At 51.0% G+C, this 17227-nt stretch overlaps 1 protein-coding gene and 1 non-coding gene across 3 annotated transcripts in view; both read right to left on the minus strand.

Moving 5' to 3' along the window:
• Window positions 1-3837: 3837 nt before the first annotated feature.
• Window positions 3838-3975, minus strand: LOC119929067. The gene has a single exon (XR_005451211.1). It is a non-coding gene; the product is annotated as a small nucleolar RNA SNORA7 (small nucleolar RNA).
• A 6355-nt stretch (window positions 3976-10330) lies between these two features.
• GRAMD2A (GRAM domain containing 2A) overlaps window positions 10331-17227 on the minus strand; it is a 116671-nt gene continuing 109774 nt past the window's right edge. For both annotated transcript variants that reach the window (XM_038746547.1, XM_038746548.1), the window contains exons 12-13: window positions 16069-16173; window positions 10331-14892 (exon numbers count right to left, since the gene is read on the minus strand). In XM_038746547.1, the coding sequence (XP_038602475.1) occupies window positions 14889-14892; window positions 16069-16173 (109 nt within the window). In that variant the 3' untranslated portion in view covers window positions 10331-14888. The remainder of the gene's footprint in view (window positions 14893-16068; window positions 16174-17227) is intronic.

Raw genomic sequence — 17227 nt, forward strand, 5'->3', positions numbered from 1 at the left:
AATAACTTTATGGCCGAGTGACTCAGACTGGGGAATCCAGGACCATGAGTTCCCATGGTCTAGTGGAAATAGCACATGGGTTCTCGTCCCAGCTCTGCCCCTGCCTTATTGGGGCAATCACCTAACCTCTTTGGGCCTCAGTTTTCTCATCTATAAAACAGGGGACAAAAACCTGCTCTTGTTGCCTCTTAGATTCAGAGCCTCATGTGGGACAGAGACAGTTTCAGCTTCTACCCCAGCACCGAGCACAGTGCTTGGCACTTAGTGCCGGTAAGGGCTTAATCAATATCTTAACTGAGTGCTACTTCTGTTCTGCCACTCACACATCTAGCTACCTTGGACCACTTTACTCCTTGGGTGTTGGCTTCCTCCGCTGGAATATAGGGATGGCGGAATGGGAAGTCCTTCAGAGGGCCCCAGTTCTGCAGTGAGAACAGCTGCAGTTCCTTCAAAGTCAGGGCCCTTGAACCCATGCTAATGGATAGTATTAGGAGCAGCAGTAGTATTTACTGAGTGCCGAGTGCAATCAAATTAATTAAGCGTTTACTGTGTGCAGAGCACTGTACTAAGCTCTTGGAAAGGTAGAATAGATGCATTCCCTTAAAGAAGCAGCGTGGCTCAATGGAAAGAGCCCAGGCTGTGGAGTCAGAGGTCATGGGTTCAAATCCCGGCTCCGCCAATTGTCAGCTGTGTGACTTTGGGCAAGTCACTTAACTTCTCTGTGCCTCAGTTCCCTCATCTGTAAAATGGGGATGAAGACTGTGAGCCCCCCCACGGGGGATAACCTGATCACCTTGTAACCTCCCCAGTGCTTAGAAAAGTGCTTGGCACATAGTAAGTGCTTAACAAATACCATCATTATTATTATTCCCCACCCACAAGGAGCTTACAGTCTAGAGGACGAGCATACAGGCTAGAAGACTGCAAGGCACCGTACCAAGAGCAAACAAAAAAGCAGCAGAAACACAAGGCATATTCCCTTGCCCAAAAGGAGTTTTCACTCTAAAGGGGGAGGCAGGCAGAAAAGTATTTACTGATAGAGGAATTGGAGGACCCCAAATGGGTCTTTCTGGCCAGTGAACTCTCCGAAGGCTGCTCATCCCTCCCAAATCCCACACTATTTTGGCTCCCTCCATAAAAACGTTTCCCATGCTCTGCCCTCCCTCTCGAAACGAAAAGTCAGCTCCTTTGCTGCAGCCCCAGCCTCGAATGAGCTGTCCACAAGGGTTAAGGCCAACAGCAAAGACAGGTTTGCCTAGGAAGAAAAGAAATGTGGCAAGCAGCCACTGACAGTGATTACTTGCTCAACATTTCCACCTCTTCCACCTGGCAACATCAGGTTGGGGGCTTGGGTTGATCTGCCGCTCGCTCGGTCCTGGCTCAAACGTCACCTCGGCTAGCGGTAGGGTCTTATGGCTAAGGGCTACTGGAAACTACCCCATGGACCTTCAGATGGCCGATTCAAGGGTCACCTCTTCGGACAGGCAACCTGCTTTAGCTCATCACCCACAGAACCCCAGCCACTGACACATGCTGTCCCAGTATCAATCAATCCTATTTATTGAGCACTTACTATGTGCAGAACACTGTACTAAGCACTTGGGAGAGTTCAATACAACAGAGTTGGTAGACAACTTACCTACAACCCAACAGCAGCCCGATATGCTCCCTGTCTCTGCTCTCTCCAGAAGCCTGTCAATCAATCAATGGTATTTATCGAGCACTTACCATGTGCAGAGTACTGTACTAAATGCTTCGGAGAGTTCAATACAACAGAGTTGGTAGACACCTTCCCTGCATCCCAACAGCAGCCCAATGTGCTTCCAGTCTCTGCTCTCTCCAGGGCCAGATCAGCTCCCATGCCCAGGGCAGTTTTACGAGGATGGAGTGTTTTGGAATCAGTTGGGGCTGGGCCAGGAGAAGCCCCAGACCTGCATGGGGCAGTGGAGAAGGGCCCTTCTGGGGTCAATTACACATGAAAAACACATGGGAAGTTCAATAAAAGGGCTATGGAGTCATCCAGCATGGCCTGGTGGATAGAGCACTGACCTGAATCAGAAGGACCTGGGTTCTAATACCAGATCCACCATTTGTCTACTGTGTGACCTTGGACGAGTCACTCCATTTCAGCTTTGCCTCAGTTACTGCATCTGAAAATTGGGCGTTAAGATTGTTAGCCCCATGTGGGACAGGGACTGTGTCCAACATGATTTACTTGCCCAAGGTCACAGAGCAGACAAGTGGCAGGACCGGGATTAGAACCCATGACCTTCTGATTCCCAGGCCCGGGCTCTATCCACTATGCCGTAATGTTTTACTCTCCCATGTGCTCTGTGTGCAGTAAGTGCTCAATAAACACTGACTGGTTCAAAGGAGGCAGCCCTGATGGAAGGAACCGGAGGTCCAGGTCACGGGTCCCCTCCGGGCCCGGCCCCAACCCAATCCCCACCTGACTTCAACGGATGAGCATCCATCCATCTCCGGAGACACTCCACTGCTTCGTGGCTTCGCCGCTCCAGTTCAGATCGTCATTCCAGGCCTGAGCCTCTGGGACTCTGTCCTTGGGAGTCGAGTCAGATGTGGAGGAGAGTGTAGAACACGGCAGTCTCCTAGTGTCTCTGTTGAGGTGGCCTGGTGGTTCCAGGTGTGAAAATCTAGAGAAAGGACTCACCCGTTCCAGCCTAACTTTGGCTTCACACCAATTCTAGGCATAAGTGTCCCTGAGCACCCCTCAGGCCTGTACATGCTTTTTCCCAGGAGGGAACAGAGATATTTCCCAGGAGGGAACAGAGACTCTTTCCCAGGAAGAAAGAGACATTTCACTTTCATCAGTCAACTGATGGTATTTATCCAGAAATCAGTTGTTTCTGGAGGGCTTGTGTGCTCATTGTCGGGGAGAGGTGTAGTGAGGTTCGGGGGGGTGGGGGACGGGTGTGGAGAAGAGGGAAAGGCAAACAGGGAGGAGACAGGTTTTTTATGGTATTTGTTAAGCACTTACTATGTGCGAGGCACTGTATTAATCGTTGGGGTAGATACACGATAATCAGGTTGCTGGACACAGCTCCTGTCCCATGTGGGGCTCACAGTCTTAATTCCCATTTTACAGATGAGGTAACAGGCATGGAGAAGTGAAGTGACTTGCCCAAGGTGACCCAGCAGACAAGTGTCGCAGTTGGAATTAGAACCAGACTCCCAGGTCCGGATTGGACACGGGACATCGTTGTTGTTGTTCATCATCGTCATCAATCGTATTTATTGAGCGCTTACTGTGTGCAGAGCACTGTACTAAGCACCTGGGAAGTACAAGTTGGCAACATATAGAGACAGTCCCTACCCAACAGTGGGCTCACAGTCTAAAAGGGGGAGACAGAGAACAAAACCAAACATACTAACAAAATAAAATAAATAGAATAGATATGTATAAATAGAATAGGTATGTACAAGTAAAATACTAACAAAATAAAATAAATAGAATAGATATGTACAAATAGAATAGATATGTACAAGTAAAATAAATAGAGTAATAAACATGTACAAACATATATACATATATACAGGTGCTGTGGGGAAGGGAAGGAGGTAAGATGGGGGGGATGGAGAGGGGGAGGAGCATATTGTCTTATGCTGTCGAGTCACGTCTGACCCATAGCGTCGTCATGGACACATCTCTCCCAGAATGTCCCACCTCCACCTGCAATCGTTCTGGTACTGAATCCATAGAGTTTACTTGGTAAAAATACAGAGGTGGTTTCCCATTGCCTCCTTCCACACAGTGAACCTGAGTCTCCGCTCTCGACTCTCTCCCAGGCCGCTGCTGCCCAGCACAGGGGAGTTTTGACTTGTAGCCGATTGCCTTCCACTCGCTAGCCACTGCCCAAGCTAGGAATGGAACGGACAGGCCTCTGCTTGACTCTCCCTCCCGTGGTCGAGACTGGTGGAGTACTGGAAACTCTCCAGGTGCGACCCTAAGAGGTGCAGGACATAGTAGTGACTCCATTCCATCTATATAGAAGAGGAGGAAAAAGAAGCCAATTTGAAGGGGCTAGCACCAGCTCAGGGAGAGCTGGTCCCTGGGGGGCCCTTCAAGGCCCTGCTGAGAGCTCACCTCCTCCAGGAGGCCTTCCCAGACTGAGCCCCTTCCTTCCTCTCCCCCTCGTCCCCCTCTCTATCCCCCCATCTTACCTCCTTCCCTTCCCCACAGCACCTGTATATATGTATATATGTTTGTACATATTTGTTACTCTATTTATTTTACTTGTACATAGCTATTCTATTTATTTTATTTTGTTAGTATGTTTGGTTTTGTTCTCTGTCTCCCCCTTTTAGACTGTGAGCCCAGTGTTGGGTAGGGACTGTCTCTGTACGTTGCCAACTTGTACTCCCCAAGCGCTTAGTACAGCGCTCTGCGCACAGTAAGCGCTCAATAAATATGATCGATGATGATGATGATGATGAGAGGAGTCGGCTGTGAGAGGAGTCATTTGGTCATCCATTCAATCGTATCTATTGAGCGCTTACTGTTGAAGTAGGGGCCTCCCTCGCCGCTTCTTTCAGTGGAAAGACCCCGAGCTTGGGGGTCAGAGGTCATGGGCTCTGCTCCAGGCTCCCCCACTTGTCAGCTGTGTGACTTTGGGTAAGTCACTTCACTTCTTCGGGCCTCAGTTACCTCATCTGTAAAATGGGGATGAAGACTGTGAGCCCCACGTGGGACAACCCGATCACCTTGTATCCCCTCTCCAGCGCTTAGGACAGTGCTTCGCACGTAGTAAGCGCTTAACAAATGCCATTATTATTAACAGCCCCAACTGCCGCCATCATCATCATCATCAATCGTATTTATTGAGCGCTTACTGGGTGCACAGCACTGTACTAAGCGCTTGGGAAGTACAAATCGGCAACGCATAGAGACAGTCCCTACCCAACAGTGGGCTCACAGTCTAAAAGGGGGAGACAGAGAACAAAACCAAACATACCAACAAAATAAAATAAATAGGATAGATATGTACAAGTAAAATAAATAGAGTAATAAATATGTAAGAGGTTTTTCCCCTGGTTTATGCTGGACACTGGCGCAGTCCGTAAATGAATGTCACCTCCTTTGTCGCCACCTGGTGGCTGAGTCAGTGAAGTGCCAACTTGGCTGGTCTGATGCCACTTGGCACTTGCCACTGCCCTCTTTTTCCAAGTCCAGGAAGCATGCCAGGCTGCACCCAAGAGTCAGCTCGAAACCCATATAATCTGTTTCCCTGTCTCCCCACGAGGGGTTACTTTCCTGGAGAATATAGCCGTTCCCCGCTCCTCATAAACCTCGGGGGCTTCAGACATTCAGGAGGAGGAAAAAACTGACTCATAATAATGGTAATTGTGGTATTTGCCAAGCGCTTACTTTGTGCCAGGCACTGTACTAAGCACTGGGGAGGATACAAACAAATCGGGGTGGACGCGGTCCCTGTCCCATGAGGGGCTCACAGTCTCAATCCCCACATCTCCTCCAGGAGGCCTTCCCAGACTGAGCCCTTTCCTTCCTCCCTCTCCCCGTCATCCCCCTCTCCATCCCTTCCCCACAGCACCTGTATATATGTATATATGTTTGTACATTTTTATTACTCTATTTATTTTACTTGTACCTATCTATTCTATTTTATTTTGTTAGTATGTCTGGTTTTGTTCTCTGTCTCCCCCTTTTAGACTATGAGCCCACTTGGGTAGGGACTCTCCCCGCATCTTACCTCCTTCCCTTCCCCACAGCACCTGTACATATGTATATATGTTTGTACATTTTTATTACTCTATTTATTTTACTTGTACCTATCTATTCTATTTATTTTATTTTGTTAGTATGTCTGGTTTTGTTTTCTGTCTCCCCCTTTTAGACTGTGAGCCCACTTGGGTAGGGACTCTCCCCGCATCTTACCTCCTTCCCTTCCCCACAGCACCTGTACATATATATATATGTTTGTACATTTTTATTACTCTATTTATTTTACTTGTACATATCTATTCTATTTATTTTATTTTGTTAGTATGTCTGGTTTTGTTTTCTGTCTCCCCCTTTTAGACTGTGAGCCCACTTGGGTAGGGACTCTCCCCGCATCTTACCTCCTTCCCTTCCCCACAGCACCTGTACATATGTATATATGTTTGTACATTTTTATTACTCTATTTATTTATTGTACTTGTACATGTCTATTCTATTTATTTTATTTTGTTAGTATGTCTGGTTTTGTTCTCTGTCTCCCCCTTTTAGACTGTGAGCCCACTTGGGTAGGGACTGTCTCTATATGTTGCCAACTTGTACTTCCCAAGCGCTTAGTACAGTGCTCTGCACACAGTAAGTGCTCAATAAATATGATTGATTGATTGATTTTATAAATGAGGGAACTGAGGCATAGAAAAGTGGCGTGACTTACCCAAGGTCACACAGCAGACAAGGGGCAGAGTGGGTATTAGAAGCTATGACCTTCTGACCCCCAGGGCCATGTTTTATCCACTAAGCCATGCTGCTTCTAAGTGGAGGGGATCAAAGGCTGATTTCAATCAATCAGTCAGTAGCATTTATTGAACACCTGTGTGTAGAGTGCTGTACTAAGCACTTAGCAGAGTACACTAAATAGACATGATCACTATCCTCAAAGGGACTTTCAATCTAGTTGGGGAAACAGATGCAAAAGTAATTTACAAATAGGAGGAAGAAGGATAAGGAAATATGTATACTAGGTCATAAGGAACTAGTAATGGTTACTCTGGTTTCTAACTAGTAATGAACTAATTACTAATAGTTACTAACTAGTAACCAGAGAAGCAGCATGGTTCAATGGAAAGAGCAGAGGCTCGGGAGTCAGAGGTCATGGGTTCTAATTCCAGCTCCACCACGCCTGCTGTGTGACACTGGGCAAGTCGCAACTTCTCTGAGCCTGTTACCTCATCTGTAAAAAGGGGATGAAGACTGTGAGCCCCACGTGAGACAACTTGATCACCTTGTATCCCCTCCAGCGCTTAGAACAGTGCTTCGCACATAGTAAGTGCTTAACAAATGCCATTATTATTATTAGATACTTTAGGTGATTGAGAGATAGCAAGGGCTCAGGTAACCCAGGACAGTTGAGTGTCAGATGGAGAGTGATACAGAGCAGGGAGATTCCCCCCCTTCTATACTGTGAGCCTGTTGTTGGGTAAGGATTGTCTCTATTTGTTGCTGAATTGTACTTTCCAAGCACTTAGTACAGTGCTGTGCACACAATAAGAGCTCAATAAATACGATTGAATGAATCAATGAGATTTACCAGAGATGGCTTTTTGGAGGAGAGATGTAATTTCAAAGGGCTTTGAAGATGGAGAATGCTACGGTTTGTCAGAATAGAGGTGGGAGGGAGTTCCAGGCAGGGGGGAAGTTTTGAGGAAGAATTTGGCTGCAGGAGGGACAAGAATGAGACACTGCAGTGAGTGGTTGGCTTGAGAGGAAGAGAGCAAGCTTGGGTATAGTGGGAGAAGAGAGTGGACAAGAGGGAGAGAGCTGATCAAGTACCTTCTTTCATTCATTCAACGTATTAATTGAGCACTTACTGTGTGCAGAGACTGTATAAGTGCTTGGGAGAGTACAATGCAACAATAAATAGACCCATTCCCTTACCACAACGAGCTTAGTCTAGAGTTAACAGAAGTTTCTGGTTGGTGTGGCAAGGAAGAATCTCCAATAATAATAATATTGATGGTGTTTAAGCCCTTACTATGTGCCAAGTAATAATAGTATAATAACGTGGCATTTATTAAGTGCTTACTATGTTCAGAGCACTGTTCTAAGTGCTGGGGAATTTACAAGGTGATCAGGTTGTCCCATGTGGGGCTCACAGTCTTAATCCCCATTTTACAGATGAGGTAACTGAGGCCCAGTAAAGTTAAGTGACTTCTCCAAAGTCTCACACCTGACGAGTGGCGGAGCCAGGTTTTGAACCCATGACCTGACTCTAAAGCCCGTGCTCTTTCCACTGAGCCACGCTGCTTCTCTTAAGCGCTGGGCTGCCCATCGCCTCTGTATCCAAGAGAAATTCCTTCCCATAGGCTTTAAAGCACTCAATCAGCTCACCCACTCAGATTTGTGCAGGGCAATATTTCAGGAAGATGATCTAGAAATGAAAAGTGAAGTGTGGATTAGATTGTGGAAAGACTGGAGGTAAGAATGACAAGTGCCCGGACCAGGGTGGTTGTTCTGGTGGAAAGGAAGGAAATGCTGCGGAGGCAAAACCGATGGGATTTGGCAACAGACTGTATAGCTGGCATTTGAAAGCGAGGGAGGAGGCATGGAGAAGCCAAGGTCGCGGACGTCAGATTGGGAGTCTGCGGTAGGATGTGGTTGGAAAGGAGGCGGCGTATTTTGTTGCAAAATGCCTTGAGGTCCCTACTTTGGAACCAGAGAGACCTAAAAACCACCTAGGGGCACCGTTTGGCTGGGAAAGGAGCTGCCCCTGGAGACGGGTGGGAAGAGGAGGGAGTGAGGCTTTCAATTCAGGTCCTGCTGGGTATGGGTATGTGTCTGGGTGCTGGGGAGGGGGTTGGCAGGGGAGGGGGGCAGTGATGCTGTTGGTCATCTCCTCACCCTGAACCCCATGGCAACTTGGGAGGCAGTGGCAGCCCCACCCGTGGGAGGGTGAGCTGCCTTGCTTTCAAATGGAACCAAATTCTGTCAGGCCTCTTCATCCGTGACCTAGTTTCCCTTCCCTCCGCCCCCTCTGCTCCTTCCCAGAACCTGGCAGAGGGCCGCACCGCCATCAATGGGCCCTAGCTTCCATTCCCAGCTCCATCACCGACCCCCCGCCTCAGTCTCGGGCAGTTGCAGCCTCAGCTAACCCAATCCAATAGACCCTCTAAACAAAGAGGTCCCCCTCAGTCAGCCCATTCAAATCTTTGTTCATCACTTCTGACATTCCTCCAAAGAACTTTCCTGGGCTGGGACCGTGCCTCTTAACTCTCACTGTATTTTTTCCCAGCCCCAGGATGGCGCTTGCCACATTGTGGCACTTAAATACCTTCAGAATCAACCGCGGCCTCTCTCAGCCCTTGTTTTCTCCGAGTGAAGCGTCCTAATCTTCCCACCTCTCTTTGCAGTCCGGCCCCTGATAGTTTCAGCTGCCAGGGTTACACGTAGAATTCCAGGTCGGATCCGTGGGCCATGAAATCTTCCTCCAAAGAGACTGCAAGGTGGGAGGGATAATGGCCCCCAGTGCATTCACCTGTACCCAATGCCCACAACGGACAGTTTTGGTTGCCAGCGTAAACTCCCTCTGTCATGAAAGGAAGGCCCGTGAGCAGGAAGAGAAGGTATGGAATCAGAAGGTCATGGGTTCTAATCCCGGCTCCACCACTTGTCTGCTATGTGACCTTGGACAAGTCACTTCACTTCTCTTTGCCACAGTTCCCTCATCTGGAAAATGGGGATTGAGACTGAGCCCCACGTGGGACAGGGGCTGTGTCCAACCCAATTTGCTTGTATCCACCCCAGTGCTTAGTATAGTACCTGGCACATAGTAAGCACTTAACAATAACAGAATCATCATCACTACCACCACCAGGTAGGGTCACAGTCTGGGCACCAGGGAAAAAGCAGTAGGAAGCGTGAAAGCGTCTTCCAGGCTGCCAGGGGGTAGGAGTGGCCCTTCCCACTTACTTCAGCAGATGCTGTTGTGGAGGCCCAGGGATTTGATAAGCTAAACAGAGAGTACAGAGGGCCAGTGACTGAGTCTGTTTATCACAGACTATTTACTTTACTCAAGTAGCCTAAGAGCCACTGGGCCCACCATTACCGCCACTGCCAGGCTTTCCTTGGATAGGGACCACCACCGCTTCCCAGGTGGGAATCCTGGGGGTGGGAAGGAGGAAAGAGAATCATTGTCCTTTGAAGCTCCACCATTTTTTTTTTTCAGAGAAGCTCCTGTCCCCAGGAGGCCAGAATGAACTTACCAACCGCACAGAGCTCTAGAAAATATCTTCCTTTATTTAAAATATTTTCACAGCCTATTACCTCCAGCGTGAGCCATGCTGGGCGTCACCCTGGAATGATAAGAGCGCTAGTTGTACAAATTTTGCAGGGGGATCCAAAGAACCCTGGCCAACCCAGAGCAGGCCCGTATAAATACTGGTTTACAAGCCACCGTGACGGCCCAGCACCGGGGCCCCGGAGCTGGCGGTCAGTCGGGCTAGCTACGTTCCTCCATCCCAGCAGCCTGGGTGGCGGGGGCGAGTCCTCTTTGTGGTGACAAGCACCGCACAGCGGTCTCAGAGGCTCAAGTGGCACAGGGCGGCTGTTCCCGTCCCATCCCATCCAGCACCGAGCCATCCCAAAACCCGCAGGCCCCTGTCTCAACCCAAGGTGCTCGGAGCTGGGATGGGGCTGAGTGGTGGATGACTTCTGGATCAAAGTTTGGGAGCATCACCCAGCAGGCAGGCCTGCCCTGAGGGGAGGGAGGGAGAGGGTTGCTAAACGGAGCAGTGGGGATGCAGAATGTGGGCGCAGAGCTAGGGGCTCAGTGCGCCATGGACAGTAGTCTGCCCCCTCACCTCTTTCGATCTAGTCTGTAAGCTCACTGTGGGGAGGGAATGTATCTTTTTATTGTTATATTGTACTCTCCCAAGTGCTAAGTACAGTGCTCTGCACCCAGGAAGCACTCAATAAATACAACTGACTGACTGAATGAATGTAATTAACTCCCCACAAGGGAGAGATTGCTGCTGACACCACCATTCTCCTGTCTCTGCACATTGGGTTGAGGAGGGAAGGGAGAGGAGGGTACATGATTGGGCAGCTAGGGCTCCGCTTCCTGCCCCTCAGAGCTATATGGGGACTGGGGGTCTGCAGGAAAGGGAAACGGCTTAATAGGCCGGGATTGCCAGCCAGCACCTGGACCGGGCTCCTATGGAGTCGGTGCCCCACAGCAGAGCCTTGACAGCACACAAACGGGGATAGGCCCTGGGCCCCCTGGGCAACTCCAGCACCTGGGTTCAGGATGGACCCGAAGGGCCAGAAGCCTGCTTCTGGGAAGCCCGCGGGGTTGCATGGTTCATTAAGTCCCGGGCAACCTCTCACCTCTTCCAGCAGCCGCATTCGGGCTTGCAACCCTGCCTGGTCTCAGACCATGCTGGCCCGGGCGTGAAACAAAGCCGAGTGGACCACTGATTGGCTGGCCAGGGACCGGTTCCCGGGGGGGCTTTAGTGCCAGCAGCAAGGGTCAGAGTTCGGGAAAGAGGAGTTTTCAACTCCATGAGAAACTTTCCGCCAGGGCTGCGTGGCCAGCCAGCAGCCCGGGGGGCCCTGGGGCAAGGAGCCCTACTGCTGACCCTGGAAGGCAGGCAGGCAGGGAAGGGAAGAACTTCCACGGGTTTTGTTTGTTTGTTTTTTAATCCAGAGTCCATCTTGTCTCCACCACCCCATGGTCCAGAATGGATTCTACTGCCGAGTGCACAGCAGAGAAACACACACCCGACATCGCATTTAGGAATTCAGCTGAGGGAGAGGGATAAAGGGACCCAGTGTCCGATGGGGCAGGTGCCAGAGGCCTTTGCCTGCTTGCCCTTGTCCTCAGCTGCTCCTTTTCCTCCATCACTGTCCCAGCCTTGCTTAGGAAGGGCCCAGAAAGCCCTGGGTGCACTGATCCTGGAGAAAAGATTGGAAACTGATCTCCTCACCCTTGGGAGGGGTGAACAGATGATGTGAGGGGCTGACATGGAGGGGATGAGGGAAGGGACAAAAGGGAGAAGGGGGCTGAACCCAAGGAGAAATTACCCAAGCTCTTCTAGACAACTGGAGGAGGAGGGAGTGAGAAAACCGTGAGTGACTGCTGACCATGCTGTAGAGGGGCCCCCTCCGGGTGGTGTCCCCAGAAGAGGCCCAGAAGACAGCAAAAGCTTAACCGTCCGCTGTTCTGCACCGGCCCAATGGAAAAATAACCACAACATCAAGTTTCTTGGCCCAACGTGTGTTCTCTTAAGTGGACACTCAGTGGTGGCCGGCGAAGGGCTGGGGCATGACCCTGCCTCAGCTTCCTTGCTCAGTTTCATTCAGTCCACGTCCTAACGCTCATTTCTGGCTCACGTTTATCTAGGATCCCAACTGGGGCCCCTTCTCCCTCTTGCCTCGTCCTTGTCCACTCACTGTGGCCTCTCAGTCCATTACCAGCACTCAGCATTTGTCCCGCAAGGACTTTTGCTACCTGAGGCCCACTGTTCACACAGGCCCTGAAGGGGCCACCTGAGGCCCACTGTTCATTTATACAGGCACTGTAGGTGCCACCTGACACCCACCGCTTACCCAGGCCCTGTAGGGGCTGAAAGGGTGTTGGAAGCAGGAGAGGTGGGAAGGGGAAGGGAGAGGCAGTGAAGCAACTGCTGCTTTGGACCCTTCTCTTTCCCTCTCTGATATCTGGCTCAAACAGGCCTTTCTCTCCCTCCTCTTCTCACTCTCCCCCATCCAGAGCTCCCTGCACTCCTGCTAATCCCCAGCCCTAAGCTGGCAGGACCCTCATTGCAGGCTTGCTGCTAAGTCCCTTGTAGCCCTAAGACGACATCTGAAAAAGAAAAGACTCTGTTCGGGGTAGAGAATGGACCATGCCTGAGATCTGCTCTTGCCTGTCGTGGACACAGGACGTCCAGATCGACTAGTTCAAGAGGGGCCGACTAACGTCTCTGGCCTCTCTCTCCAGCGGCCCTCGCAGAGACAGCCAGAGAGAGCAGAGGCACCCAGATTCCAGCGTGTCCCTCTTGGAACGTTTTTCTCCCTCTCCCTTCTGGCAGTTCAAGGTTGGAGTCCAGTGCAGAGCAGGACAGTGCACGGCAACGTGACCATGAGCAAATGGAACCTGAACACAGAGGCTAACGGAGGCCTGTGCTTAGAAAACACATGCCCTGCTGAGTCCTCAGGCCATGAAGTTGCATTCCTATAGACTGTAAGCTGCTTGTGTGCAGGGGACAGGTCTACCAACTCTGTCGTTTTGTACTCTCCCAAGTGCTCTGCACACAGTTAAGCGTCAAAGACCATTCACTGATTGACTGATTTCTAGGAATGTGTCAGGGCCTTCTGGGCTTTTTCATTCCAAGTTCTAATGTTACAACTACCAGGGAAACCCCTGATGGTCACTGCTACTACTGGAGACGGGGCCCCCGCCCAGGAGAGACAGGGCACGTCCCCACCTCTTGCTCACCCTGCAAGAGAGAAAGGGAGCTCCCCTCCAGAGAAACAGGGATCCTGATGTGCTGGAGGCTTAGCTAGTCTGGGAAGAGTCTAGCCCTTCACCCTCTCTGTTCCCGAAGTCCCAGTGGGGAAAGCAGAGATTCTTTTACTCCATGGGGATGGTAGGTTGTCCCGGGGGCAAGGAGCGAACATGGTAGACCTACACAGGCACAACAACTACCCAAGCCCTTCAACAAAAGCCCTGCCTCTGAGGTTGTGTGGAATTGGGCCCCAGAGGCCACTGAGTGCTAACGGCTCTCCATGGCCTCCTTGATCCAGTCTACCCATCTTCTGCAGTCCACCCCTGGCTGCAGCACGGAGTGAAGGCCAAACTGGATAATTCAGCCAAAAGATTCTCTGTGAGGCATGGCCAGGTGTAGAGCTCCCCCCTGCCCGGCCCAGACCCATCACAGCAAAAATGGCCTCAGACACTCACTCTGAGATGTTGGTTCCCTCCTCCACCTCTCCCACCGCCCCTAAGCTCCCCACCTCTCATCAATTTGACACCTCAAATGGTCTGCAGCATTGCCCCTAAAGTGTCTCCCAGCACTCCTTGTGTTTGTTCCGGGGTGGGCCATCTGCCCCCCACCCCATCTATTCTATTTCTCCAGTTTTCACCAAGGCCAAAAGGCCCAACCAGCAGGTCTCAGCCTCGAGGGACTCCTCCCCAAGCAAACATCCCTCCTGGGCCTCCCAGCAAAAGCAAGGAGTTGATTCCTTACCACCCTTTCCTCCCCTGCTCACGCTTCCACCCTGCCAATGGAGTGCCACGGCCCTCGGAACGCAGAACCTCCCGCCTGCTGCCCATGATACAATATGCAGGCCAGGCCAGTGACTACAGGGTATCGGCTTCCAATCATGTCCCAAAATAAAGTGCTGTCTCCTCCAGGGTGAAAGCCCTTCAAGCCACAGGTCCTGAGCTCCGATTTGGTCGCGTCGGCAACTGTAGGTCTACCGTGGGGCCCTTGGGCCTCTCCGGCTGGACGCTGACTCAGCCAGCAGCATCATCTGGGAGGAACTTCCCGTCCGCTTGATGTGGGGCACTGCCCCACTCCACAGGAAGCCCCTTTGGCACCAACTTGAGTTCTCTGGATCTGCGAGTCCCTCCAAGTAGGGAACCACAGTGCCAGGGGAAGGTACGGTCTTTACGTTTAGTCCTCCAAGTGGGGACAGTTGGAGGGAAACTGGAAGCCGGGCATGTCTCCACTGCTCAGCGCCAGCACAGTCCCATTCTTGGATCTTCTCCCAAGGCAGCAAAACACTGAAATCCCCAAAAGTGAGCCCAAATCCTGCGGCTTTCCCGGGTCAGTCTCTCAAAGATCCCTGGCTTAGGTCTCTCCACCGAGGGAACATTTCTGAGGAATCACTTGGGGTTTTTTGGTGCAGCCATGAGTGGCCGAAACTTGTACCCCAGCCTCCAGGACCACGCGCCGGGCTGCTGGTCCAGTGGGGTTGGATCCAATGGGGCAAAGGGACTGACTGGTCCCCTTGTAAACAGGTGCTCGGGTCAGAAGTGGATGGAGGAGGAGAAGAAGTTGGGAAATCTATTCATTAAGACTATCTCAACATTGCAGCAATGTGAACCAACGGGAAACAGTGCCGGGCAGCTTCACACCCAGTGCTCTCTTCTTGGAAAAAAATCACCATGACCTCAGCTCGGGGGCCCGACCAGTCACCTGTCAACAGGGAAAGCAGCAGAAACTAGGACACGCCCTACTCCTTCTGCAGGCCGGAGAACGAGGAGGCAGAGATGGGTGAGCAGGCTTGCCTTTTTGTTGCCCATCACAGACCCTTCAGAACCGGGAATAGCCCCTTGGGCACAGGATTCAGAGGGCCATACCATGATGGTGGTAGAGGCTTTTCCCCCCAACTGCCTCCCGGGCCTCAGAATGCCAGGCGACTGTGTTGACTTCCTACTCCCCACTGCTCCAGAACCTCCAGTGGTTGCCCATCCACTTCCGCATCAAACAAAGACCTCACCATCGGCTTTAAAGCCCTCAATCACCTTGCCCCCTTCTACCTCACCTCGCTAATCTCCTACAACCTAGCTCGCACACTTCACCTCTCTAATGCTAACCTTCTCTCTGTACCTTGGTCTCCTCTACCTCACTACCGACCTCTCGCCCACATCCTGTCTCTGGCCTGGAACATCCTCCCTCCTCATATCCGACAGACAATTACTCTCCCCCACTTCAAAGCCTTGGCACATCTCCTCCAAGATGCCTTCCCTAAATCCTTCTTTCCTCTTCTCCTACTCCCTGCTGCATCACCCTGACTTGCTTCCTGTGTTTAACCCTGCTTCCAGCCCCACAGCACTTACGTACATACCTGTAATTTATTAATTTATATTAATGCCTGTCTCCCCCTCTAGACTTCAAGCTCATTGAGGGCAGGGAATGTGTCTTTTACACTGTACTCTCCCAAGTGCTTAGTACAGTGCTCTGCACACAGTAAACAATCAATAAAGGACTGACTGACTTCCTAAAGACTGTCTGAGGCTGAGCCCACTGGCCAGGGCCAGCAACTGACAGCCAGTGCCCTAGGAAGTCCATGTACGGAAGACAGATGGTGTGTGCACTCAGGCACCGAAGAATCATCAATCGTATTTATTGAGCGTTTACTGTGTGCAGAGCACTGTACTAAGCGCTTGGGAAGTACAAATTGGCAACAATTTGAAGAAGGACATTGGAGGCTGGTTTGGTCTTGTCCAAAGTTCTCCCGTCACTGAACTCAATGCAGCCAGCCACCCACCCACCAAAGTGGACCCAAGTGGCTTGAGGGGTTGAGGGGGACAGAAGAGAGAGAGCGAGAGAGACACACACACACACACACACACACAGACCCACTCTTACCTGTGCTCGTGAGAGAGGTAATCCCTATTCAGGGAACAGAGCTGCTCCTCCAGGCGGAATATTCGGAATGCCAGGTAGGATGAGGACACGACCAAGAGACAGATTCTGGGAACCAAGAGGAAAAGAGAAACGTTTCCCAGAGAGAAACCTGGGGCTTAAGACACTCCCTTCCTGCTGAGTCCCTGGTCAAAGAGCGGCAGGACCCTCTGAAGAAACGCAGTGATTCTGATTAAACTCAGCAAGTGTGGAAATTAGCTTGCTTCCTCTGGCTTCCTGCTGCCTGAAACACATAGCTGACTCCTGGGAGAATCTTCATGGATCCCTGAGGTGACTCCTGCGGGAACCCCTTCACTGGGCTGAGATTTTTCTGCAGGCAGGGGCCCGCTGCTAGCCCGGGAGCTCTCTGGCCGGTCAGTCAGCACAAGAGCTGGCCAGGAAATGCTGAAGTAGAGTCTGGCCTGGCCCCCTTCCTTGACCCAATCAATCAATCAATCGTATTTATTGAGTGCTTACTATGTGCAGAGCACTGTACTAAGCGCTTGGGAAGTACAAATTGGCAACACATAGAGACAGTCCCTACCCAACAGTGGGCTCACAGTCTAAAAGGGGGGGGACCCACCCTAGAGGGTGTTCACAGCAGACAAGCCTTCTGAAATTGTTTGTACCACAAGGAGGGACTGTCTTAAGGGCACTCATGCCCCACCGGCCAGGCACAACCCCAGGAAACAGTGGAGAAGTAAATCCCACTCTGCTCTAGACAGTAAGCTCGTTGTTGGCAAGGAATGTGTCTCTTTATTGTTGTATTGTACTCTCTCAGGGGCTTAGTACGGTGCTCTGCACAGAGTATGGGCTCAGTAAATATGACTGACTACCTGACTGGCCATGGTGAAGCAAAGATTCTGTACTCTGGACAGGGTGAGAAATAGAAGCAACATCCAATCTCAGCCCCAGGGATTTAGTCAGCAGGAAGTGGCAGAGAGCGTTACTGACTTCAACAGCTGTGGCTGGGGGGTGAGGGGGGGAGGAAGAGAGAGACAGACAGAGAGAGTTTATCCCACATTGAGAAGCAGCATGGCCTAGTGGATAAAGCACAGTCCTGGGAGTCAGAAGGAACTGGGTTCTAGTCCTAGCTCTGCCATGTGTCTGCTGTGTGACTTGG

Source organism: Tachyglossus aculeatus, chromosome 5 (assembly GCF_015852505.1).
Source record: "Tachyglossus aculeatus isolate mTacAcu1 chromosome 5, mTacAcu1.pri, whole genome shotgun sequence".
In the NCBI taxonomy this organism is placed as follows: Eukaryota; Metazoa; Chordata; class Mammalia; order Monotremata; family Tachyglossidae; genus Tachyglossus; species Tachyglossus aculeatus.